At 37.7% G+C, this 21,375-nt stretch overlaps 1 protein-coding gene and 1 long non-coding RNA gene across 2 annotated transcripts; one reads left to right on the top strand and one right to left on the bottom strand.

Annotated features, from left to right (window-relative positions):
• Nucleotides 1-3,289: 3,289 nt before the first annotated feature.
• zgc:153044 (uncharacterized protein LOC751678 homolog) lies at nt 3,290-4,683 on the bottom strand. The gene has a single exon (XM_062051219.1). The coding sequence runs from the start codon at nt 4,504-4,506 to the stop codon at nt 3,961-3,963; it is 546 nt and encodes a 181-aa protein (XP_061907203.1). The 5' UTR covers nt 4,507-4,683; the 3' UTR covers nt 3,290-3,960.
• Nucleotides 4,684-6,296: 1,613 nt separating this feature from the next.
• Nucleotides 6,297-19,519, top strand: LOC133652453 (uncharacterized). Its single transcript, XR_009826576.1, has 4 exons — nt 6,297-6,336; nt 7,851-8,273; nt 8,575-10,117; nt 14,669-19,519. It is a non-coding gene; the product is annotated as an uncharacterized LOC133652453 (long non-coding RNA).
• Nucleotides 19,520-21,375: the final 1,856 nt, after the last annotated feature.

The following is a 21,375-nucleotide window of genomic DNA, read 5'->3' as shown; positions in this document are numbered from 1 at the left end:
CTGCTTAACGATCCGTTTAGAATTTGCTCAACCTGTGACATGTTTCACATCGACAACATTAGCGGATTATAGGTCAAATTTAAATGCGCTAAAAACTACAACATGGCTGACGGGGAGAAGACACAGTCGAAGTGGGGGCACGTAAATAAGACCGCCCACAAAACGTAGTATGCTGTAGAAACAATCTGAAAGTGGCTTGAAGTCGAAGATGGTCTTTAAAACATTATCTATGCTAAATTTTGACTAAAGATCCACTGTTACATGTTATGTAGACCACAAAGAAGTGTTTTAAATGTAAAAAAAAAACATGATGTGACCCCTTTAATACACTGATGTATTTTCCAAAATGCAACATCAAAACTTGTTTTTTCAGTTTTAAAGTTTATTATTTGTTTTCAATTGCAAAACCTTTGGTCCTTATTTAGGTCCATAAAAGTACACAATTTTACAAGCGCAATTCGGCCTTTATAATTGACAGGATGGACTTCATCCCGCAATGGGGAAATTATGGGGTTGCAAGGCGGATACTAAACTTCCACAAAAAATAAGATTAAAAAATCACATGAAAACAAGAGGAAACATTAAAGAAATAAAAGGACGAGCTGATGCAAACGGCTGCCACCTTAACAGTGCCATTTTCTACATGCAGCTACAAAAGTAAAACCAAAAAAAAGACCAATAAATAATACATATTGCGCACATACGATCCCACCATACATAAACAACAAAACAAAAACATAATTTTACAACCGCCCGGCCAGAGACAGGAACAGACCCAACAAAGCAACCAAGAGAGCCGACTCCGTCCTAGGCTGCCTACTAGCTCTTGGCCAATGCCCAGTCCACACAGATGAGCGAGAATACGAAGTGTCCGATTCAACCAGGGCTGCGTGAAGCTCGTCCGTCCTGACGTTCAACACCAGCTTCTCTGGTCTCTCCATGCGTTCTCCGGTGTGGCAGAGAGCCAGCTGGTCTCCTGTGCAAACATGGCCATGGCTAAAATACTCCTAGAGTTTACAAAAATAACAGACAGATAAAATTGCAAACATTATATAATATATTTGGTAAACAACTGATAGTTTCACTGTCAATGACAGGTAAGGAAATCTCAAGTAAAAAATATACAACATAAAGTAGCAAGAAAAACGTCAATAATGAATAAAGCAAAACATGTTCTAGACCAAAAATCACTCCATGTTCTCTACTGCTCGCTAGTGTTACCATATCTGAGTATTGTGTAGAAATATGGGGAAATAACTACAAAAGTGCACTTTGTTCATTAACGGTGTTACAAAAAAGATCAGTTAGAATAATACATAATGTTGGATATAAAGAACATACAAACCCTTTGTTTATTGAATCAAAAATACTGAATTCCACGACATAGTGAATTTTCAAACAGCTAAAATTATACACAAAGCAAACTATAATCTGCTACCCAAGAATATACAACAATTCTTCTCAAAAAAAGAGGAGAAATATAATCTTAGAGAAAAATGTAATTTAAAACATTTGTATGCACGTACAACACTTAAGACCTTCAGTATATCAGTATGTGGAATTAAATTATGGAATGGATTAAGCAAAGAAATTAAACAATGTACTAATATGATCCACTTCAAGAAACTCTTCAAACTTAAAGTGTTTACAAAGTACAAAGAAGAACCATGATAAACATTCTGAATTTATTTCATCCATCCATTCAGTTTCTAGATAATCTTACTCATCTCACCATATGAAATATAACTTAATTCACCAATTATTATTATTATTTTTTTAATTGTTATTACTTATGGAGTATATTGTGAACAAATTGAGAACAGGAAGTGAACAAAAGTTTTAGCAACTGCTATGTAAAGGAAAAGGGGTAGGATTAAATAAGTTCTGCTTCTTCCTACTCCTTTTCGAACATGTTGAAAAGAGAAACTGGAAATTGTGATGTATCATGTTGTGTCATGATCCACAAACCACGTTAAACCCAGATTCCGATCCAACAAAGGTCTTAACTCATTCTCCTTCTATGCCACATCAAAATGTAATGCACTCCCAACAGGTGTAAAAGAAAGTGCATCTCTATCCTCCTTCAAAAGCGCACTAAAAGAACACCTCCAGGCAACTACAACCCTAGACTAACACCCTCCCCCCACCACATCCCACCTCCCCGGATTGTAAATAATCAAATGTATTTACCATCAATCAATCAATGTTTATTTATATAGCCCTAAATCACAAGTGTCTCAAAGGGCTGCACAAGCCACAACGACATCCTCGGTTCAGATCCCACATAAGGGCAAGGAAAAACTCACAACCCAGTGGGATGTCAATGTGAATGACTATGAGAAACATTGGAGAGGACCTAGAGGGGGGGGGGGGGGGGGGGGGTCCTATATACTTGTTCTTATACTTGTTCTTATGCTTTCTGAGCTCACTATGTTCACTGCTCACTGTACATATCCTACCAAGTCAGACCTACACTGTTTCAATGTCCATTTTTCTGATGATATCATTGTTGACTGAAGTGCTGATATCAACCAAACCTAACCCTTCCACCCCCCGGATTGTAAATAATGTAAATAATTCAATGTATATACTCTGATGATTAACTTGTGTGATGACTGTATTATGCTGATAGTATATATTTGTACCATGAATTGATTAACGTGGACCCTGACTTAAACAAGTTGAAAAACTTCTTCGGGTGTTACCATTTAGTGGTCAATTGTACGGAATATGTACTGTACTGTCCAATCTACTAATACAAGTTTCAATCAATCAATCAAAAGTATCAGAATCAGAATTTTTTTCATTGCCATTGTTCGAGAACGGGTTCATAAATTAGGATTTTTTTCTTGGAGCAATTGTGCAACATAAAACACATACAACACAGAATAGGTCATAAAAATGAGCTGTAACTGAGCTATCAGATCTTGTTATTGTTCATGTGCCTGATGGCCGAGGGGAAAAAAACTGTTCAGGTGGCGGGAGGTGTGGGTCTGGGTGGACCGTAGTCTCCTGCCTGAGGGGAGATGGGAGAATAGTTTGTGTTCAGGGTGAGAAGAGTCAGCTGTGATCCGACCCACTCCGCCTCCTGGTCCTGGAGGAGAACAGGTCCTGGAGGGATGGGAGCTTGCAGCCAATAACCTTCTCAGCAGCACGTATACGATGCGCTGCATGCATGCATGTTCGAAATAAACTCAAACTCAAGGTGAGTTTGGATTGATTGAGATAGGCTCCAGCGCCCCCCGCGACCCCGAAGGTAATAAGCGGTAGAAAATGGATGGATGGATGGATGATTGAAACTTTTATTAGTAGATTGCACAGTTCAGTACATATTCCGTACAATTGACCACTAAATGGTAACACCCGAATAAGTTTTTCAACTTGTTTAAGTCGGGGTCCACGTAATCAATTCCTGGTACAAATATGTACTATTATCATAATATAGTCATCACACAAGATAATCATCAGAGTATATACATTGAATTATTTACAATCCAGGGTGTGGGATGTGGAGGGGGGTTAGGTTTGGTTGATATCAACACTTCAGTCATCAACAATTGTATCATCAGAGAAATGGACATTGGACACTGTAGGACTGACTTGGTAGGATATGTACAGCAAGTAGTGGACATAGAGAGAGAGAGAGATCAGAAAGCATAAGAATAAGTATCTACATTTGATTATTTACAATCCGGGGAGGTGGGATGTGGAAGGGAGGGTGTTAGTTTAGGGTTGAAGTTGCCTGGAGGTGTTCTCTGAGTGCGGTTTTGAAGGAGGATAGAGATGCCCTTTCTTTTACACCTGTTGAGAGTGCATTTCATATTGATGTGGCATAGAAAGAGAATGAGTTAAGACCTTTGTTAGATCGGAATCTGGCATATTTATTTGTACAATTAGTGCAGATAACAAGGCGTTCATCATATCCAAGTTAGGATCCTCAGTAGATCCCTCACACTTGAGTCAGAATGGCATCATATTTCTGGCCTCCTCTTCATAAATGTCAGGTATCTCTCCCATGGACGAGGACACCATCCGGACAGATGCGCACCCGCGAAGCTCCTTCTCATACTGGATCAACTGCTTCCAGAAGCCGTTGTTCGGCCTCACCATGGGCCGGCAGGTCTTGACCCAGGCGTGGGCCTCCAGCAGGGTGACACTGTGGTGCTTGACGAGAAAGGCAATGCACAGCGCAGCCGAGCGGCTCACCCCGGCATTGCAGTGCACCAGCGTCCGGCCGCCAACGCGCGCTACCCGCTGTATTGTCTCCCCCACGCCGTCGAAATGATCAGCGAGGGGTGTGGACGGAGAGTCGGCCAGCGGGATGTGGATGTACTCCACGCCGTTAGGTAGGTGGCTGCTGCCGCTCCTCTTGGTCTCAGCGACGTTGACGACGCACGTTATGTTGTTCGCTCTCAGCAGGGAAACGAGACCGGCCGCCCTGCCGTTACTCACGTAAAGGTGTTCGGTAACGCGACACAGGCCAGAGAGACGTCCGTTATTAGGCATTACAGCCTCTTGATACGCAACAAAAAAGAAGGTAAACAAGTCACCGGCGGAAGTGACGCAGATACTTCCGGTTGTAAGGCAGCCGAGAGAGGCCAAATGTTTACACTGTCACGCCGTTGCCCCCAGCTGGACGCGAGTTTAGAAAGCCTAGGGTTTCTAAATATCGCCAACTGTACGATATGTTTGATTGGTATTAGTTTGGAATTACCGGTTAATTCCTAATTATATTAACACAGAACATGCATAGTAGAAAAACGGTTTTACTACGCACCGTTTTCCCCCTCATTTGCTCAAAGGTGTCGAAGCGGGGATGCTCAAGCACTGGGGAGGGACTGGGCTTTGGTAAAGTTAGATTTTTTTTTTTTTAAATGTTGTTTGACCATGTAAGTTACTAAAATCGTCATAAATATTCATCTAAAATAAATGCTGCCACGAGAGTTCAATAATAATGTTGCTTGAATTAAATTAATAACGTCAACGACTAACATAACCCCTTAAAAAAAAGCAAAATGGTTCGTTCCACCTGGACAACGGCAAACGAAGCTTGATTTTTTTTAAACCTTTATTTATAATATTCAACATTTACATACAAGCAAATAAATTATAATAATAAAAATATGTACATACACAGTACAAAAACAGTACAAAACAGCGCCAGGGGGTTGTAAACTCAATAAAGCAACTAAAATAAAATGAAAAGTATACATATGTAACAAAGTGTAAAGCCATAGGCTCACACAAATTCCGTAAATAATCCAAGTTTGGAACATGACATCATACCGGTTGTTTTCACAGCTCTGTGGTTGTTAGAAGTAGAAAGCGTTTCAAAGTAGAGTTCTAATTCTTTTTTAAAGGCACAAAAAAAAACGCGAAATGTACATTTATGAATATAAAACTCAAACGTAGATTGATTAACGCTGACTTCATTGAACACAAAGGTCATCAAAGCTCACTTTTACGCATTTACACAAGGCACTAACATGTTGGAACAAGGATGAGAAGATGGAGGAAAGGTAAAAATATCATAAATCCATTTGTGGCAGCAGAGGAGAAAGTTATGTTTAAGTTTGTTGCGTCACATTTACCATAATGTGATGCGTTCAAAGACACTTGATTAAAATGAGAAACTACTAATTTTAAGAGACTGGGCTTTTGTAAAGTTTGATTCAAAAAAAAAAATGTTGTTTAAACATGTAAGTTACTAAAATCGTCATAAATATTCATCTAAAATAAATGCTGCCACGAGAGTTCATTAATAATGTTGCTTGAATTAAATTAATAACGTCAACGACTAACTTAACCCCTAAAAAAAGATGCAGAATGGTTTGTTCCACCTGGACAACGGCAAACGAAGCTTGATTATTATTATTTTTTAAACCTTTATTTACAATATTCAACATTTACATACAAGCAAAGAAATAATAATAATCAAACCACAGAAACAGTACACATACAGTACAAAACAGCGCCAGGGGGTTGTAAACTCAATAAAACAACTAAAATAAAATGAAAAGTATATATATGTAACATAGTGTAAAGCCATAGGCTCACACAAGTTCCGTAACTAATCCAAGTTTGGAACACAGCACCATAGTTTTCACAGCTTTTTGGTTGTTAGAGGTAGAAAGCGTTTCAAAGTTGAGTTCTAATTCCTTTTTAAAGGCACAAAAAACAGGTCGGGTATTGAGAAATGTACATTTATGAATATAAAACTCAAACGTAGCTTAATTAACGCAGACTTTATTGAACACAAATGTCATCAAAGCTCACTTTTACGCATTTACACAAGGCACTAACATGTTGGAACAAGGATGAGAAGATGGAGGAAAGGTAAAAATATCATAAATCCATCTGTGGCAGCAGAGGAGAAAGTTATGTTTAAGTTTGTTGCCTCTCATTTACCATAATGTGATGCGTTCAAAGACACTTGATTAAAATGACAAACTACTAATTTTAAGAGACTGAGCTTTTGTAAAGTTTGATAAAAAAAAAAAATGTTGTTTGGACATGTAAGTTACTAAAATCGTCATAACTATTAATCTAAAATAAATGCTGCCACGAGAGTTCATTAATAATGTTGCTTGAATTAAATTAATAACGTCAACGACTAATGTAACCCCTAAAAAAAGATGCAGAATGGTTTGTTCCACCTGGACAACGGCAAATGAAGCTTGATTATTATTATTTTTTAAACCTTTATTTATAATATTCAACATTTACACACAAGCAAAGAAATAATAATAATCAAAACAAGTACAGAAACAGTACAGAACAGCGCCAGGGGGTTGTAAACTCAATGAAGCAATTAAAATAAAATGAAAAGTGTATATATGTAACAAAGTGTAAAGCCATAGGCTCACACCAATTCCGTAAATAATCCAAGTTTGGAGCACAGCATCATAGTTTTCACAGCTTTTTGGTTGTTAGAGGTAGAACGCGTTTCAAAGTAGAGTTCTAATTCTTTTTTAAAGGCACAAAAAACAGGTAGAGTATTGAGAAATGTACATTTATGAATATACAACTCAAAACGTAGCTTGATTAACGCTGACTTCATTGAACACAAACGTCATCAAAGCTCACCCCTGTTACCACCAAACCCCGCCCCCCACACCTCAACCCCCGCCCTCCCCCCCAATCTACCGAATTCAATGGTCTCAAGGTTGGCAAGTATGGGCCACATGGAGAAAAATATACTCCCAAGTGGGCCGGACCGGTAAGATCACGGATAACTTAAAAATAAAGACTACCTCAGATTGTTTTCTTTGTTTAAAAATAGAACAAGCACATTCTGAAATTGTACAAAACATAATGTTGTTGTTTTTTTTTTTACAATTACCTGTTGCGGTAAATAGTATATATACTTTATTTGTCGTTATTTATTTATTTTCTGAATAAATGATGTGATAATGTTCATCAGTCAACTCATTGGTGTTCATTTTCAATCTATCAAGATACAAAAATTACATCAAAATCAAATTATTATATTTTTTTTGTGTAGTTTGATCATTTTCCTCGACTGATGTACTAGCATCGTGTGGTTTATTTTGTACATATGTAGCATCATCTACAAAGATACACATTTACAACAGCTGATTCTTTCATTCAAAAATGAGCAAACTCATCCCGCGGGCCGGATAAAACCTGTTCGTGGGCCTGATCCGGCCCTCGGGCCGTACGTTTGACACCCCTGATTTAAACGTATGATTACATGCACGCAGGGGGATTTTACCAGGGCAATAATATTGATAATACCATTATTTATAGTAAATATTATCGACGGACTCTCATACATATGTCTGTTCGCGCCTGCAGAAAGATGAGAATAGCAGTGTTTCTTATTTCAGACGGTAGCTGGGGGTGTCGTGCCAGCAGGCAGTCCTCGGTTGCCCGGGAAACAGATGGTGGATGAAGGGCGCGCATACAAAAGAGCACAAACCTGTGGCAGCAGCTGGGGAGCGGCTCACTGACTAATTCATGCAGGCGCAGCCTCTCACAGCCATATACGTCTCTCTTGTCTTTGTTTCAGTACTTGTGCACAATATTTGCTTTTCCAACGTGGACTGTGCACGCAGCTGTTCTTGACACTCCCATTTGGGCTTGCAGCAGCTCTGCAGCACACACCGTGTAGAGGCGAGCATTTTTTTTTTTTACTGCAGAGAACAACACGGTTTGTCGTTTTGTTAGCAGCATAGAAGTAGGATATCGTGTGAGGTCTGGTACAATTCTCTCGACGTTGTGGAACGTGTGCAATCTGGAGATGACTGCAGGTAAGAAAAGGAGACTCATGATGTATTGCTTGTAGTACCTGAATTAATGTGCATTTTGTTGCATATATTGTATACAGGGTACTAATATTATTATACAGTGTCAGCCAGAATAGAATGTAATGTGCTGTTACCTAAAATAGATGAATTCAGAGTACTTTATTATTGAATCTCTGCAATGTACTACTTTGTCCAATGTAATGTAATGTATTACAATTCAAGCATTTGCAAGTGCTTTTGTTAAAAAATGCACCAGAGTAAAAATGTTGAATGTTGTGAATAACATGCAGGTGTTTTTTCAAAGGGCCATTGATGTGACAACAATTAACGATGCTGGGAGGATCTGAAGGGGAGCCAACGCCTGCAGACAGGTCATGTGCACAATACAACGTATCATATTGGTTGCTATAGAGCAGGGGTCTCCAAAAGGCTACCTGAATTTGAAAAGCTCACCAAAGGGTTAAATAATCTGCTTCAACTTTTAGTTTTTTTGTAACTGTTCAATTCAGATTTCATGCTTCTATTTAATGACAAAAAATGTGGAGCTCTGCTTTGTCTATACATAAATAAAACACAAATATCCCATTGAGAATAAAGTCGGAGACCCTTGAGATTGATAAACAGGCTAAATTGGGCCCAAAGTAGAATTTTATTTTGAGCTCCCGCCATTACCAAACATGTTCACTCTTTTTTATTTATGTGAACATTTTCGTACTTTTTTAAATCAAACTTGAATTTAATTTGATCCATGTTTTGTACTAACACGAATTGGAGGGAAATACATTGTGTGTGTGTGTGTGTTCTTGTATTTCTACCCTTCTTGAGACATCAACAAGGAAAAGTACCTTCCATATGAGGACTGGTGAACAATTTAGGACATAAATCATGGTCCCAATACGGAAAACCATTGCATCTAATAGAGAATGTCTCATTTGCACCTCTGGTGGGGAGATCTATCAAAATGAGGGTGGTCCCAAAAAGGAAATATTTTTTCAAATGGACTGTGTGTCGGTTTTAAAAGTGTTCCCCCTCTGGTCGACATATGAAATAACAAATGTGTGTAAGAAATTGAAATGCGCCCCCTTTGGCAAAAATTAATTAATAATAATAAATAATAAATAAATATGTATATAGACACATACTGTAATAACTTGAAATAAATAATGAAGATTAAAAACCAATTAGAAACAACAAATTCAAAACATTTTTTTTTACTAAAAGCTTCCTTTTTTGTATTTGCATAGTTTGTATATATTATTAATGTTGTAAATACACTTCTTTATATATCTAGAAAGGGTGGTCCTCAAGAGGTAGGCATTTTTCGGAGGTCTCAAGAAGGTAACAAATACAAGAATGTGTGTGGGTACCAGATAACAAATTTAAGATAATTAAAACATCTTCCTGACACAGCATTGGCCGGGATTCGAACGGAGTGCAGTTAGTTAATCACAAGCCAAGCTCTAACACTGTGCACCCCCAGAGAGAGTGTAAATATTTGGGTAAACTTGCCACAATATTTCTATCAGTGACGTAGCAGGAAGGGGCTAGAAATATGTTTGTGGTAATATTTTATATATTCATTTATTAATATTTTATATTCACACACAACGATTGATCGTGGTGCCCTAAAAATAAATATTACAAGTACATGTTTGCTTCAGTGTCTTATACTGTGACTTATACTGTCCAGTGTGTGCAATATTGTTTAGTCCATCTTTAGTACAGCTTTGTTTTGTATGTCTTTGTCCCGGTATACTGACGGACACCAGGATCTCACTTTGGCCTCCATTGTACTCCTGTGTTGATGGCATCGCTTGAATGGCCTCCTCTGTGCTTCTTCATGGACGGTAAGGAACAGATTTAAACCACGGGGACTTTTAATAGCCTTACATTACTCACAATAGCCAGATAAATGGTATAAAAACTCAGCCGAACACATCACGCAAATTACTTGTGTAAGAATAACTTTTTCATTCCCTTATTCATAACCTTAATGACAAATGAAATTGGAGGGGTGCTCTGCACATTTTTAATTGTTAAAAGAAGTCAATGGTAAACATGTTGGAACACAATAATGAAAAACAATACAACGTTCGCCTCAACACACAGGTGTACTGGAGGGATGTGCTGATTAATCGCCCACCAATCAGTAGTGTCCAAATATTGCCGACTAATGCCTTTTAATGCCGATCACAAACGCAGATCCTCTCTGGTTGACAATGTGTTTATTTTTAGTGGCTAGCAGCTAATTATGTGTCTCCATACACAGTGTGGAGAAGCTCCCTTGAGCTAATAATTATCTCCATTACGGAAAATAAAGTGCATTTCTTGGTCTCTTAAGTTTTATTATCAAGTACACTGGAGAAGAGAGCAAGCCAGGAGCAGGCCTGCTAATTGCTAGGCTAACTGCTAAGCTAAATACTACTCAGTGGCCTAGTGGTTAGAGCAGGGGTCGGCAACCCAAAATGTTGAAAGAGCCATATTGGACCAAAAATACAAAAACAAATCTGTCTGGAGCCGCAAAAAATTAAAAGCCATATTACATGTGTCATGAGATATACATTTAATTAAGAGGACTTAAAGGAAACTAAATGACCTCAAATATACCTACAAATGAGGCATAATGATGCAATATGTACATATCGCTAGCCTAAATAGCATGTTAGCATCGATTAGCTTGCAGTCATGCAGTGACCAAATATGTCTGATTAGCACTCCACACAAGTCAATAACATCAACAAAACTCACCTTTGTGCACTCATGCACAACGTTAAAAGTGTGGTGGACAAAATGAGACAGAAAAAGAAGTGGCATAAAACACGTCCTAGAAAGTCGGAGAAAGTTATACATGTAAACAAACTATACGGTGAGTTCAAGGACCGCCAAAATTAGTAGGACAAAACGCCGCTCGCCAAATACTCGAATCAGTGAAGCATGTTTAATATAAACAGTGTGATTTATAACATTTAGGGAGGTTTGTGTCATGTTTGTCCTCCTACAGAAACCATACTAAAACAAAAAAATAGATTTTTTGCCCCTCATCTTTTTCCATTCTTCATACATTTTTGAAAAATCTCCAGAGAGCCACTAGGGCGGCGCTAAAGAGCCGCATGCGGCTCTAGAGCCGCGGGTTGCCGACCCCTGGGTTAGAGCGTCCGCCCTGAGATCGGTAGGTTGTGAGTTCAAACTCCGGCCGAGTCATACCAAAGACTATAAAAATGGGACCCTGCTTGGCACTCAGCTTCAAGGGTTGGATTTGGGGGTTGAATCACCAAAAATGATTCCCGGGCGTGGCACCGCTGCTGCTCACTGCTCCCCTCACCTCCCAGGAGGTGAACAAGGGGATGGGTCAAATGCAGAGAACAAATTTCGCCACACCCAGTGTGTGTGTGACAATCATTGGCACTTTAACTTTTAAGTTAACTAAATTGAAAAAACGCCATGAAAAAAGTGCTTAGTAAACTTTAAGAAGTTACAGTAGAATATAAGCAGTTGTTAATGTAAAATGAACAAATAGATTATCAAGAGTTAGGTAGAGGATAATATAACAAAAACAAGTAAAAATACATATAGACATAGTTATAAAACCCACTATTTTGCATGTTTTATGTTTCCTTAGCTGCACTGAGAATGTTTTAGTCTTAGTATTTCATCTGTTTCAATGGCTAAGTTTGTACTATTTTAAATGTTGGTTTGTACAGTAGGTAACACTTTTAGATGAATATAAATTAAAAGTGTGAAACAAATAAAATCCATTATTATTATTTCTGGCGGGCATTATGTCTTACTCTGTTCAGCGGTCATTGAACGCACCGTTTTTTCCCTCTGAATAAAGAACAATCATTCAGAGACAGTAAGAGAGCACAGTTTGTAGGTTCAATGTGCACAAATAAATAGCTTAATTGTTCAGACAGTAATGTGTTTATATGAATTTAGATTGGGATATGTTGTTGTTTATTGGGGAAAGACGTTAATGTCCCTTGTTTTCATTTTAGCATTCAAGCTATTGAGCTGGCATTAGTCAGTCCGTGAGTTTATCAAAGTGCAGTTATCAATCTCAGTCTTTCAATCAATTTATTTTAAGACTGTGATACTAAACGTTGAAGTTTTAATGCAGTTGTAATAATTACAGTTTATTGTGTACTGGCGACTTTGTTTTTACTTATAAATAATATAAATGATAAATGGGTTATACTTGTATAGCGCTTTTCTACCTTCAAGGTACTCAAAGCACTTTGACAGTATTTCCACATTCAACCATTCACACACACATTCACACACTGATGGCGGGAGCTGCCATGCAAGGCGCTAACCAGGTGCCATCAGGAGCAAGGGTAAAGTTTTCTTGCCCAAGGACACAACGGACGTGACTAGGATGGTAGAAGGTGGGGATTGAACCCCAGTAACCAGCAACCCTCCGATTGCTGACCCGGCCACTCTACCAACTTCGTATGTAATACAAGAGAATAGGGAACTACTTTGAATTGTGTTAAACTGTCAATACTACCCACCATAAATATATTGAAAAACCTTTACAGTTAATACTGTCACTGTGGCGCATGACAGCTGATGGCGTGACCCCAGGATGCAGAGACAGAAATAATTTAATTATTTATTTAGAGAGCAAAAACTTACAGAAACAAAAGGCTTGTGCTAAGGCATGGAGCGGCAGCACATTGCCAAAAAGACAAAAACAATAACACTGAAAAAAATGTATATATGTTGATAGTCCAACTCGAATGACTGGTATACAGTCATTGTGAGTCATTATTTATCAGTAGAAAAAAACCTGCATTTAGATTAGATAATAAAGAGTCATATCTTGGAATATGGAATTCGTTATATGAATTTGTTTTAACTATTAAAATTCCGGAATAATGACTACGGTGTGGTTGTCGAGTTTATAAGATGCAATGCAAGTGTAAGCCACTGTAACTATTATTGTTTTTATCAATAATGGCTGTGATGGTGATAGAAATTATAAGCGATGATGATATTAATCATACATATTGTTCCCGTTATTGTAATTATTTTGTTTTGTTTTTCAATCACAATTGTTGATGTTATTATTGTTGATGCTATTATGATTGAAGTTAGTTAAGTATTGCATTTGTATGTTCATCTTAATTGCTTTGTAAATTTCTAAGTAATGTAGAGTTGGGATTGGAGTTGGCTGTTATTAGATGTGATTTTTTTTGTAAAAAAAAATAAATGGGGAAAAAAAGGTTCCGCATTAACTCTTTGTTGCATATTCATACCACAGATGAACACAGACATAATTACAGTATATGTATCTACTGCAAATCTGGATAGAAACATTTTAAAATTATATTTAATGCTCGGATTTTAACTGGATTTTCTCTGCATCATATTTGCATACACAGTATATTTGATTTCCTTTAAAGGGGTCAAATTGTGGTTTTAATCTATATTTAAAACACTTCCTTGTGCTGTAGATACCATGTAATAGTATCGAAAGCAAAATGTCAAAATGTTGCATACGGTTTGCTGTAAAAATCTATCTTCAAGCCACTTTTTGGCTACCCTTTTAAGAGTTATTATATGCAAATGAACCCTGCCCGGCAGCCATTTTTGTAGTTTCAGTGATAAGCTTCCTGCTTGGTACTGAAAAATTAGTTATGCTAAATAATTAGAATTATATACTACTTTTTGGCAACAGAAATGGCAACAGCCCAGAATTTTAACATCCAACTGTACATGTACAAGCCGGAGTCTAAAGAAATAATTTAATTATTTATTTAGAGAGCAAAAACTTACAGAAACAAAAGGCTTGTGCTAAGGCATGGAGCGGCAGCACATTGCCAAAAAGACAATAATCCAGGGATGACAAGAAGCAACGTATGAACCTAAATTGACTTGATTAGAAATAGAAAACAGGTGCGCTGGCAGGTAAATACACCGAAAATGAAGGTCCAACAAAACAAGTAGATCAACAGGAAATAGAGCCAAAATAAGGAAATGACACAAAACACAGGAAAATAACAAAGTCCAAACTGTCTTGGGGAATCATGACAAATACATGTGATCCGTTATGGGTTTGGTATGAGCTGACTTCACTCATAAATGACCGGTATCGGAATCGGTAGCATAAAACCTCGATCAGAACATCCCTAGTGTACAGTAATCTTTTGGCTTTGATTGTGAAACGTCTTACTTCTTTTGCAGGAAGTCTATTCCAAAGAAAACATGTTCAGAGTTGATCAGGTGACATCATGTATTAGGGTAGTTTTATCCTATTTTCCCCAGAACATTGGAATATAAACTTGAATTACACAACCTCAGGTGTGTTGTACTTTAAAAGTCCGGTTTATATATGCAGATTTTATTAGTGACATTGATGTTTGACTGTAGCCACTGTCGTGGATTTTCTTCTGCAGGAGCTGCCATATCTGCTGAGCTGGACCCTCAGAGGACGGATCAACCTTTCTTGTGTTTAACTGAAATGTGGATTTGAGAGACCTGGTGTCACATGACCGTATTATATCCTGTCTTTCAAGCACACACTGTATGTTCACACAGTCTTACTTACACTGGTTTGATCAGTGCACCACTTTTTGCCTTACGAAACAGGCACTGAGGCACTTTTCTGCTATGTGCACTGACCTCCCCCTTGTTGCCATGGTTACTTGCTCTCTTCACCCAGGGACTTCTAAATTCACCTACTTAGTTATGTCATCAGAAGCACACATCTCGCACTTTTAAGATTTGTCATTAATTTAGACTCATCTATCTTGATCATACTGTACTAGTGTGTTATGCGCTTGCTCGTGGTGTAGTCGCTGTGTGAGGGGCATGGAGTGTATGCATGTATTCGGCGTCTTTGCGTGCTTATGTGCATGTGTATTCTGATACAACGTACAAGCTCCTTCAGCTGCCGAATGCGCCAGACTCTGGAAAAATTTTTTTTACAAATTATTATTTGACATTTGTTTTGGTCCAGCAACTATGAACGACTACTACTAATAACGCTAAAGCAGGGCTATTCAACTGGCAGCCCGGGGGCCAAATCTGGCCCGGGAATGACACCATACCTGCCCCCGAGCTCAGTTCAAAACTTGTTACACAAACACTTTTGGTAGTAAATTCCTAGAAAGTGCCCATGTTGTATAGAGGAACTTGGACCACTGTAAACACATTGACAGATCTCTGCATTGACACTTTAACAACTTGCGATTTACATAACTGAGGTGTTCCTCAAGGCATGGCTTTAAGTCCTATCCTTTTTGGCAGTTACATTTTTTTCCCGGAATATGATTTATGTAATTAAGAGTCGCTTTAGCCTGTTCATTTCAGATGTAGTCAGTAGTCATTTGTTCAACTTCTTTAGGTACACTAGTGGTGTTCTTCAAGGTTCCATTTTAGGTCCTCTTTTTTTCATAATTTGCACTATTCAACTGGTAGCCCGCGAGTTCAGTTAAAAAAAACTTGTGAGAGATTCTTAAAAAGTGCTGTCATAGAGATGATCTTTGACTAGTTTTTTTTTGCCAAAGTGCCTTTAACTCTGACAAAATAAATAGATCAAAATAAAATGTCTACTATAGTGGATGCTGGTTCTTAGGAACACACACAAGTGAAGGACACAGTCCGGCACCCAGGTCCTTAGCTCTCTGGAAATGCGGTCACCAAAACAAATTAAGTTGAATATCCCTGCCCTAAATATAATTAAGGATCATCGTGAAAGATGACACGCATGGCACACATATTTTCTGGTCATACTTTACCAGCATCAACTGATTCATTAAAAAAATCCAGCAAATGCTAATAATTGTACAAATAGATTTGTACCCAGGTCTGGATTATACTAACATTAATTTCTGCTAACATTCTGATAATCACTAACCTCTCTGATCGCTTATGGCTGACTAACTCACTCACTGACTAACCCTCTGCTTTATGGCCGCAGTTGCACAAAACTGTACACTCTTCTCTGGTGATCTTGCAACCCCTCTTCTACAAAGCGACTATTCTTAAACACCAACATGAGTTATCAAGAAGGGTTTCAAGATCTGGGGAGGACAATCGAACGAGCCGGAAGCCAAAAAGTGACGTATCAAGCTGGCTTGACCACATAAATCCACACAGATATTGGAGAAAAAAAACTACAGTTCTCACACACTAGAGGCTAAATTTAGAGGAACAGATTTGTGTCGCTTTGTGTGCACAGTGTGTTCAAGCTTTGCAGGTACTGAATTGTTGCCAAGTGCAACATTACTAACTATGGCTTTGATACTAACAGTCAAATACTAACATCTCTGCTATGCAAAACTCTTCATATATTGCAACCAAAGTGTTGATCTTCTGACTAAAGCATGGCCTGTGTTAACTTTTCCAAAATCATACAGAGGACTAATCATTGGTGCAATGAACAAGCCACTAACATTCTTGGAAATATTCCAAATACTAACCAAAAAGTATTCAATGACTAACACACTAATGAACTAACAAATAAACTAACATGACTAACTGGAATCCATAGCATCCAGATTTAGACGGGTTGCATGACGCATTGAGTGTGCTAACAAGTTTGAATGCACTTTTGTTGAATGTGTGTGGGTGTGCACATACGGAAGACACTTCCATGCTGTGCGTCGCCCGGAAGGATATTTTGAGTGTTCTATTTAAGAATAGGATGCAAAATGTTGTCACGTACAATAACACAATTATTTGTTCCAGCTCAGAATCATAAATGGCTGAAATGTCAGACTAAAAGAGTTGTTATCTTAAAACAACAAAAGAAGCAATTATATTCTGGAATAAAAACATCCGCAGACGTGTGTTCTTGGAGATCTGCATCACTTTAGCAATGGGCCATCAAAGAATAAAAATGCATTTTTGTCGATAGGCATCATAACAAAAACAATAACACTGAAAAAAATGTATATATGTTGATAGTCCAACTCGAATGACTGGTATACAGTCATTGTGAGTCATTATTTATCAGTAGAAAAAACCTGCATTTAGATTAGATAATAAAGAGTCATATCTTGGAATATGGAATTTGTTATATGAATTTGTTTTAACTATTAAAATTCCGGAATAATGACTAGATGCAATGCAAGTGTAAGCCACTGTAACTATTATTGTTTTTATCAATAATGGCTGTGATGGTGATAGAAACTATAAGCGATGATGATATTAATCATACATATTGTTCCCGTTATTGTAATTATTTTGTTTTGTTTTTCAATCACAATTGTTGATGTTATTATTGTTGATGCTATTATGATTGAAGTTAGTTAAGTATTGCATTTGTATGTTCATCTTAATTGCTTTGTACATTTCTAAGTAATGTAGAGTTGGGATTGGAGTTGGCTGTTATTAGATGTGATTTTTTTGTAAAAAAAAATAAATGGGGAAAAAAATGTTCCGCATTAACTCTTTGTTGCATATTCATACCACAGATGAACACAGACATCATTACAGTATATGTATCTACTGCAAATCTGGATAGAAACATTTTAAAATTATATTTAATGCTCGGATTTTAACTGGATTTTCTCTGCATCATATTTGCATACACAGTATATTTGATTTCCTTTAAAGGGGTCAAATTGTGATTTTAATCTATATTTAAAACACTTCCTTGTGCTGTAGATACCATGTAATAGTATCGACAGCAAAATGTCAAAATGTTGCATACGGTTTGCTGTACAAATCTATCTTCAAGCCACTTTTTGGCTACCCTTTTAAGAGTTATTATATGCAAATGAACCCTGCCTGGCAGCCATTTTTGTAGTTTCAGTGATAAGCTTCCTGCTTGGTACTGAAAAATTAGTTATGCTAAATAATTAGAATTATATACTACTTTTTGGCAACAGAAATGGCAACAGCCCAGAATTTTAACATCCAACTGTACATGTACAAGCCGGAATCTAAAGAAATTTTAAAACAAAAAAAACGCATCTATCGATGGTTCGTGTTAGGTCTGTTGCCTTATTAACCTAATTCTGAGAGAATGTTACTTTACGTCAGGGGTGTCAAACTCATTTTAGATCGGGGGCCACATAGAGAAAAATCTACTCCGAAGTGGGCCGGACTGGTAAAATCATGGCACGATAACTTAAAAATAAAGACAACTTCAGATTGTTTAGTTTTTTTTTGAAAATAGAGCAATCACATTCTGAAAATGTACAAATAATGCTTGATTTTTTTTTACTGTTTTTTTTTTTTTACACTTACATGTTGCGGTTAATAGTATTCTACCTTTATTTGTCGTTATTTATACCTTCTGAATAAATTATGTGATAATGTTCATTAGTTAACTCATTGGTGTTAATTTTCAATCTATCAAGATAAAAAAAGAAATCAAAATCAAATTACAGGACGTTATTTATGTAGTTAGCTCATTTTCCTCGACTGGTGCACTAACGTGTTTTTTTTTTGTTTTTTTTTACATATGTAGCATAATCTACAAAGATACAAAGAATTGCTATTGCAACATCTAGTGGACACATTTAGAACAGCAGTTTCTTTCATTCAAAAATTTTGGCTCATTTTTATACTTAGCGAACTCCTGCCGCGGGCTGTATAAAACCTGTTCGGCCGTATGTTTGACACCCCTGCTTTACGTAGCCTGTCTGTTTCTGTTAGTAGACATGCAGTTTGGTATATATTTAAGCTCAAAACTAGTATTTTAGCAAAATTATTTAAAAAACAAACACATAATCAAAGTTTTGTACACAGTTCTTTCACCAAAACAATCATGTGTGTGATGATCCGCTGCCCGGTTCAAGTTTTGTTTAAATGTAGGATTCCCTTGTTTTTGTTTCGGCACCCCTGTTTGTGTTCCTCATTGCCATATGTGCTGATTATGCTCACCTGCCTCTGGTTAGTGGTCGGGACACTCACCTGCTCCCGGTCACTAATCAGAGAGCTATTTATTCCTGCCTTTCGCCACATTCGGTCTGGCTGTTTTGTTTGCTTCATGCAACAAGTTACGTTGATTTCTTGCTCCTTGTTCCTGTGCTAGTTTTTGCCTCAGCTTCCCGTGCAATCTGCACGCTTTTCTGTTTATTTGTATTCTTGCATCATTTAATAAAATAAATAATCTTTCTTACCTGCACCCTGCTTCCGGAGGACCATCTGCATCTTGGGGAAACAATCCGCGCATTACCATGCAACCCAACCGTAACAATGTGTTCTCTGATTTATGCTTATTATGTGTTTTTGTCCTGAGAATATAGTTGTGGTGTTCACTTGTGCTTTGTAATAAACACTTTCTTTCTTTCCCTCATGACTTTCATGCTAATATAATCAACTTTGTTTTACTACACATACTGAAATGAGCAACATCGATCCAAAAACCAGACCTCCACCAGGTCATATCGCCCAATTAATCCTTAAAAAAATGGTTGGTAGTAAAGAATCCTTAAAAAAATGGTTTTATAATCCAAACGTTTGACCTCTTGAGGACTGTAAGGCAGCTGGTTGAAATCCTAAATCTCCCCAAGTGGTCGGGCCAGAACAATGACGGTAAACTTCATTTACACTCAATCGCAAACACATAAATGTTTCCTCCTTCTAAAAAAACCCCAAAAAACCAAGACATAAGACCATAAGACATGTCAATAATTATTGAGAATGACTGATTTATAACTTAAAGGCCTACTGAAATGAATTTGTTTTATTTAAACGGGGATAGCAGATCCATTCTATGTGTCATACTTGATCATTTTGCGATATTGCCATATTTTTGCTGAAAGGATTTAGTATAGAACAACGTCGATAAAGTTCACAACTTTTGGTCTCTGATAAAAAAAAAACCTTGCCCCTACCGGAAGTAGCGTGACGTTGTCAGTTGTTCACTCCCTCATATTTTCCTATTGTTTTCAACGCAGCTAGAGCTATTCGGACCGTGAAAGTGACGATTACCCCATTAATTTGAGCGAGGATGAAAGATTTGTGGACGAGGAACGTTAGAGTGACGGACTAGAATGCAGTGAAATACATCTTTTTTTTCGCTCTGACCGTAACTTAGGTACAAGCTGGCTCATTGGATTCCACACTCTCTCCTTTTTCTATTGTGGATAACGGATTTGTATTTTAAACCACCTCGGATACTATATCCTCTTGAAAATGAGAGTCGAGAACGCGAAATGGACATTACAGTGCCTTTTATCTCCACGACAATACATCGACGAAGCTCTTTAGCATCTTTAGCATGAGCTAACGTGATAGCATCTGTCTCAAATGCAGATAGAAACAAAATAAATAAATCCCTGACTGGAAGGTTTTTGATTGATTGATTGAGACTTTTATTAGTAGGTTGCACAGTGTAGTACATATTCCGTACAATTGACCACTAAATGGTAACACCCGAATAAGTTTTTCAACTTGTTTAAGTCGGGGTCCACTTAAATTGATTCATGATACAGATATATACTATCATATATACTATCATCATAATACAGTCATCACACAAGATAATCACATTGAATTATTTACATTATTTACAATCAGGAGTGTGGAGGGGGGGTGGGGATATGGACATCAAGTAGTGGACATAGAGAGAGAGAGAGAGATCAGAAGGCATAAGAAAAAGAATCTGCATTTGATTGTTTACATTTGATTATTAGCAATCCGGGGAGGGTGTTAGTTTAGGGTTGTAGCTGCCTGGAGGTGAACTTTTATAGCGGTTTTGAAGGAGGATAGAGATGCCCTTTCTTTTATACCTGTTGGGAGCGCATTCCACATTGATGTGGCATAGAAAGAGAATGAGTTAAGACCTTTGTTAGTTCGGAATCTGGGTTTAACGTGGTTAGTGGAGCACCCCCTGGTGTTGTGGTTATGGCGGTCATTTACGTTAAGGAAGTAGTTTGACATGTACTTCGGTATCAGGGAGGTGTAGCGGATTTTATAGACTAGGCTCAGTGCAAGTTGTTTAACTCTGTCCTCCACCTTGAGCCAGCCCACTTTAGAGAAGTGGGTAGGAGTGAGGTGGGATCTGGGGTGGAGGTCTAGAAGTAACCTGACTAGGATAGACAGAAGATCGACAATACTATTAAACCATGTACATGTAACTACACGGTTAATAGATCTCAGCCTGGCAAAGCTTAACAATGCTGTTGCTAACGACGCTAAGGCT

This window comes from Entelurus aequoreus, linkage group LG06, assembly GCF_033978785.1.
Source record: "Entelurus aequoreus isolate RoL-2023_Sb linkage group LG06, RoL_Eaeq_v1.1, whole genome shotgun sequence".
NCBI classification, from domain to species: domain Eukaryota; kingdom Metazoa; phylum Chordata; class Actinopteri; order Syngnathiformes; family Syngnathidae; genus Entelurus; species Entelurus aequoreus.
Note: the sequence above shows the minus strand (reverse complement) of the source record. Positions and strands in the feature narration are given on the sequence as shown.

What these genes read in the sequence shown, in the direction of transcription:
- zgc:153044 (XM_062051219.1), bottom strand. Translation starts at nt 4,506, where the DNA reads ATGCCTAATAACGGACGTCTCTCTGGCCTGTGTCGCGTTACCGAACAC.